Source organism: Poecilia reticulata, linkage group LG20 (genome assembly GCF_000633615.1).
Source record: "Poecilia reticulata strain Guanapo linkage group LG20, Guppy_female_1.0+MT, whole genome shotgun sequence".
Classification (NCBI taxonomy): domain Eukaryota; kingdom Metazoa; phylum Chordata; class Actinopteri; order Cyprinodontiformes; family Poeciliidae; genus Poecilia; species Poecilia reticulata.
This window is the reverse complement of record NC_024350.1, coordinates 18,872,043-18,878,334: the sequence shown is the minus strand read 5'-3', so window position 1 is coordinate 18,878,334 and position 6,292 is coordinate 18,872,043. Positions and strand designations below refer to the sequence as shown.

Here is a 6,292-nt window from a genome sequence, read left to right as displayed (position 1 = left end):
TACCAGATCAGACTCGACCAGTTCAAACTCTACCAGTTCAGACTCTAACAGTTCTGCTCTGCGCCGTGTTCAGGGTTTCAGAGACAGACATGCATGCAGCTATTTTTACTCGTGCTGCTATATATTGAGTGTTTTGGTGGTTGTGCGTGTGTGTGTGCGTGTGTGCGTGTGTGTGCGTGTGTGTGTGTGTGTGTGTGTGTGTGTGTGGAGTTAATTGTGCGATGGCGTGTGAGCCGTGGGGAATGTTGTTTACAGCTGACCAGAGAGCGACGAACGCCAGGCGCAGAAGATGCTGAGACGGAGCAGACCCCGCTCTTATTCTGAAAGAGCCTCCTCCCGTTGCAGAAAGAAGAGACTCACTTCAGTTCACTGGAGAGTTAAAACTCTTCATGTAAAGAGTTTAAATGCATCTGGAAGAGGTTTTCACCTCAGCCAGGGGGAAAACACAGCATGACGGAACCTCCACTGTACTTAACACTGAGTGACAGGAGAGGTGCATCTTTGTTTCACAGCCAGGGTTAAGTAGTAACTAGTTACATTCACTTGAGTAACTTTTTTGAAAAATGTACTTTCAGGAGTATTTTTACCATGCTGCTCTTGTTACTTCAGTCATTTTATTATGAAGTATTTCTTCTCTTACTTGAGTAAATTTTCTGTATTTTCTTCCCTCTGAATGAAAAACAAACATGTTTTAACCAGAAACTCACCAGACAGACACAGACCTGCAGTTTCTGTTAAAGTTTCATAAGTTTTTTATTGAAAAAAAACAGATTCGGAAACATTTTCCTTTATTTTTTTGTTACTTATATGAATTAATGTCATTTCGGTTCTTAAAATACCAAAATTTCCACTTAATTTAAAATTTTTCTCCATCTGATGATGTAATTTTTAAATATTAACTGATTGATAATTTGATCAGTTACGCAGTACTTGAATAGACCAAATACTTTGTTACTCTTGAGTAACTTCTTTACTTTTACTCTAGTCGTAGTTGAAGTAGTTCTACTCTCACCTCAGTATATTTTTAGCTACCTCTGCTGATTTAAATGAGTAATTCTGTTTCCAAATCATCATGTTGTCTTACATGTTCTATCGTCTTTCCTGTCTTGAGGAGGGAAACGTTCCTCTGCTTCACATCTCGTTTAAAACAAGAGAACGTTTGTGTTTTTTAAGCTGCTTCAGTAAAAACGTTGCATTGTTCAGCGCTTTGTGAAACCTCCTTATTCTTCTTCAGTCTTCACAAATATTTGGTTGAATTTGTGTCTTTTCTCATAAACATTTTTGCACTCAGATGAGATTTATTTGAACAGAAGAATCTGTTTTTTATAAACAGCGGCGCTGGCCTCGGTTTGCGTCTCGTAATCCATTTTCACTTGTGTTTATGAAAGATAATGCGGTTCAACGGAGGCCAGCCCAGCTGCGCCTCGTGTTTTATGAGCGGCTTTGATGAACGGCCTCATTGTTCCTCATCCAGTGATGTCTGTGTGCAGCTGGTCTTCTACAGAGTGGTCCACATCCTGTCCACTCTGGGTCACAGCCTGTCGCTCGGCGCTCTGATCACCAGCACCGCCATCATCTGCTCCTTCAGGTACAGCGCTGCCAAAGCATCACATCTCCTGTTTACATTCAACACTCTGAGTCTGCAGCTCATAAAAACTCAAATAAAAGCTGAAATGGGATATTTTGGACCAGCAGCCTGTTGAAAGCTGCAGAAGAAGAAGAAAATTTTTCTTCTTCTTCTGCTCAGTGCCAGTTTAATCTGATTGTTTTGTTGGATAACCTGATGAACGTTTTCGGGATGAGAAGGTCTGGACCAGAATCGGGTCGTCTGCCTTCCAGCAGATGTTCCATCACGACCTGCTGTTCATTCAGTTTTATGTGGCTGCAAAGATGAGAAAATAATCTTTTCTAATAACATTAATGAAGAAATGCTGGACATTTTCATCTTACCAAGTATTTTGGTCGAGTTCAGGGTGTCCAAAGTGTGGCCAGGGGGCCATTTGTGGCCCCTCACTGACTGTGTGTGGCCCTGACTTCTTCAGTTTAAGAATAATACAAATTTGATAAATGGAGACTTTCTATTTCTAATTAGGGCAAAACGATGACAGATAAGTCAGATTTTCCCCGTGATTTTCACTCCAAACCAAACTTTGCTTTGCTGCTTTCAAATGCTTTTAATTAATTTGGCAAAATGCAGCAAGCATTTTCAAAGAAAGTGTGACTGAAATCCTGATTTCATTGATCAGAAGTGACTAAAATTGTTCTTTTTCCCAATTAATACCTAGAAAATCTGGAAAATTACTTCTAATAACGCAGATCTACAGAAACTTGATAAGTTTTGGATCTAGAATAATTGACACATTCCTAAATCTGACTACTTTGTTTAATAAAAATATTACGAGCTTAGCTCATTATAAATAGGTTAAAATGAACTTTTTGGCCCTCCTGTTCTTTTAACTGGATGATTTTTATGTGTTTAAATCATTTTCTGCCCATAAATGCAGATTTTGTAAGAATCTACACACATCTGGATGTTTAATTTGTCTTCACCAGAGATGCTGTTTTGACTCATGCAGCGTTTTTATGCAGCAAAAACATGAAGTTTATGTTTTCACTTTTCCGTTTGTCCAAGCATGAAAATATTTTTGGAATTTGAAACATTTCTGGGAAAATCCTCTAAAAACAGAGGGTTTATAAATCATGTTAGGTCGCTGCACAGTTTATTAAATCTGCATTTATCTTCTTAAGAGGTTTTATTTATAGTGTAGACATTTATGACGACGCGTCCAGCATGTGGGAGTCTCAGCGTTTACTCCCAGAACGGTTTCTCTGTGAAGAAACTCAGGAACATGGAGATAAGATGAACCAATTAACAGCAGAAGTTCTAAACTGGGATCCTTCGTTTCCCAGTGAGTCGAAGCAGCTCGCCGTGTTGGTGTGTGTGACTCGGTTAGGAGGAACTTCAGCTGCTGTTTGGACAACATGTCACCCACCGGGTCGACTCTCCCTTTAAACACTCCTCCTGACACTCCGTGTGTGTGCGTGTGTGTGTGTGTGTGTGTGTGTGTGTGTGTGTGTGGGCAGGAGGCTCCACTGCATGAGGAACTACATCCATCTGAACCTGTTTGTGTCCTTCATGCTGCGAGCCGTGGCCGTGCTGACCAAAGACACTCTGCTCTTCTCAGAGGACCAGAGCACCGACTGCAGCACACAGCCGTCTCTGGTGACTCCACACACGGAAAACACACAGAAAACAGATAGAAAACACACAGAAAACAGATGGAAAGCAGACAGAAAACAGATGGAAAACACAGAAAAAATAAAACACAGAGAAAACACAGAAAACAGATGGAAAACACACAGAAAACAGATGGATAACACACAGAAAACAGATGGATAACACACAGAACAGATGGATAACACACAGAACAGATGGAAAACACAAAACACTAAACTCACAGAAAACATATAGAAAACACTCTTGGGTCTCATTTACCCCGGTATGTTAGAAGAAGTTCTCATTTTGATCTCAGAGTTTTTGACTCTAAAAGTCTCGATTCAGTTCTTTAAACTTTGTTTACTCCTTCAAACTGTTCTTCAGTTTTCTGGAAATTTTTCTGAAGTTTATCTTTGGACTTTGGCTTCTTTTTATCGACTTTCTGCCCAGTTTTTGCTCTTCACTAGAAGACAATTATGAATCTGTTTTCATCTAGCAAAAATGTTATTAGAAATATTTACTATTTGTATCTCATTTAAGTCAGGATCGAAGCAGAGAAACTAATAAATGTGACTCTTCTCATGCCGCCATTTTGTTCCTGTGCTTTACTCTTTATTTGACACATTAGCACCAAGTGCTTCATCGTTGTCTATTGAGTATTTGGTAAAAGTAAGTTTTTTTGGCTCAACATACTGACTGTTACCTAATATCCTTCGAGGTATCTTTACGAGGAGTTTACATGTAGCGTTCAGCAAAATATGCCTCATTGTTAATCTGCAGCAGATTTTCACACATTTAGCTAAGATTGTGTTGCAAAGGGAACATAAATGATGCCTGTTGGACAAGTTTGATGTGTTTATCGGGTGTTTTCTGTTCAGCTGCTCCAACATGGAGGATGGGCTTGTGTCTTTTTGGTTTAGCTTAAAGTCTTTTAGCTTAGCTTAGCATAAACAGCGTAGGTGTTGGCGGAAGTGAGAGCGTTGCTGTGCTTAATGGTTTAACAGTGTTTATGATTGAACAAAGCAGATAATTTGCATTGAAGGTAAAAAACTAAAAATAATAAAGCAGGTAAATGTTTTTCAGTTTTTCACCTCCGTATTCGTGTCCTGGTTTCTGTTCCAGGTGGGCTGTAAGGCCAGCCTGGTTTTCTTCAACTACTTCGTCATGGCGAACTTCTTCTGGCTGCTGGTGGAGGGTCTGTACCTGCACATGCTGCTGCTGGTCATCTGGACCTACTGCGGCCACCTCTCCGTCTACATGCTGATTGGCTGGGGTGAGCTGGACGTACGTCCGTCCGTCCCAGTGGACCGCACCGGCTGAACGATCAGCTCCATGTAGTCCAGGGTGGTCAGAGAAGATCTACCCTGCAAAAACACAAAGTCTAGCCAAGTATTTTAGTCTAGTTTATGTTGGAAACATCTCAGTACACTTTAAAAAAGACACAACTAACTTAAAAGTGAGAAATAGGAGCTTTTTAAAAAACTAAATAGGTTCTCTGATGCAAATTTTAGGAGTTTTACTTTAAACATATATTTTGAACCCGACTGTAAGTTCCTCTCAAAAGTTGTATTTATTTATTGGAGTTAAATAATTTCTGAATAAATTCCATCCATCCATTTTCTTGCACCCTTGTCCCTTAATGGGGTCGGGAGGGGTGCTGGTGCCTATCTCCAGCTGACGTTTCGGGCGAGAGGCGGGGTCACCCTGGACAGGTCGCCAGTCTGTCGCAGGGCAACACAGAGACACACAACCATGCACACACACACTCACAACTAGGGGCAATTTAGAGAGGCCAATTAACCTGACAGTCATGTTTTTGGACTGTGGGAGGAAACCGGAGTACCCAGAGAAAACCCACGCATGCACAGGGAGAACATGCAAACTCCATGCAGAAAGACCCCAGGCCGGGAATCGAACCCAGAACCTTCTTGCTGCAAGGCAACAGCTCTACCAACTGCGCCACTGTGCAGCCCTGAATAAATTCCATCTTCTGGAATTTCTGGTTTAAGGGAGGAAATCATTCTGATCGGCCCTGAAGCGTCTCTGTGTCGTGTTTGACTTTACGTCTGGATGTAAAGTTATAAACCTGAAGGTTTTCTCTCCTCGGTGATGAACTGCTGGACCAGCAGCTCAGGGATCCTCGGCTGATTTCCAACTATTTCTGTTCAAACTCTTGGCTTTCTGCCATTCCTCCACAAACGATGACGTTTTTATTTCGTGGTTCTGTCGAAATGTTTACATTCCTCTCATCGTGAACTTTCTGTTTCCTGAAGAGCTGCACTGCAAACACACAAAAACCTGCCAAGGATTTTTTTAAATTTAGTTTATGGTGGGAATATCTTAGTACGCTTAAAAAGACAAAACTAACTTACACGTAACCTTTCAGCAAGTTATAAGAGCTGGTTTTATGTCAATAATTAAAAAAATAGAACTAGTTAAACTGGCAGATTATTTCACTAATGATGAGATATTTTTCTCATGTTGTTGTAATTTATTAGTGGAATTTTTACCTTTTCATCAATGTTAAGGAATTAGTGACTTAAGCTCTGATGTCTTGATGAAAAGTTACTTATAAGTTAGTTTTGTCTTATTTCAAATTTACTGAGATATTTGCAATAGACCAAAAATAATTTTCATGATTTTGTGTTTTTGCAGTGTGCTAGTCTATAATTTTTGTTCTAATCTCCTGGGTCAGCTCTCTCCTTTGCTTCCTGGGGTGAATACATCGCCAAACAGCCTTTAAATAGGCCGTCTTACGGCGGAGCCGCAGACGGTGCGTCATCCTGTAAACATTCCCATGCCTCCCGGTCCGTTTTGTTCCGGCTGCTCCGTTCTCCGTTCCTCCATCTATCAAAACGTCCCCAGCAGCCGATGCATCACCAGCCCTGTTAAACGCTGCGCTTCCTGAACGCACCACGGTGAGACGCTCTCCATCTGGCAGAACCTGAACAGAACCACTCTCTCTCTCTCTCCCCCTCCCTCTCTCTCTCTCTTTCTCTTTCCTTTTCTCTTTCTCTGTCTCTCTCTCTTCCCCTCTCTCTCTCTCCTTCTCTCTCTCTCTTCCCCTCTCTCTCC

General features: G+C 41.1%; 1 protein-coding gene across 1 annotated transcript in view; it reads left to right on the top strand.

Annotated features, from left to right (window-relative positions):
- The window catches only part of LOC103456933 (vasoactive intestinal polypeptide receptor 2-like), a 28,620-nt gene that overhangs the window by 17,019 nt on the left and 5,309 nt on the right, over positions 1-6,292 (top strand). The window contains exons 5-8 of the mRNA XM_017301776.1: positions 1,491-1,588; positions 3,085-3,223; positions 4,340-4,532; positions 5,913-6,024. Coding sequence (XP_017157265.1) covers positions 1,491-1,588; positions 3,085-3,223; positions 4,340-4,532; positions 5,913-6,024 — 542 coding nt within the window. The remainder of the gene's footprint in view (positions 1-1,490; positions 1,589-3,084; positions 3,224-4,339; positions 4,533-5,912; positions 6,025-6,292) is intronic.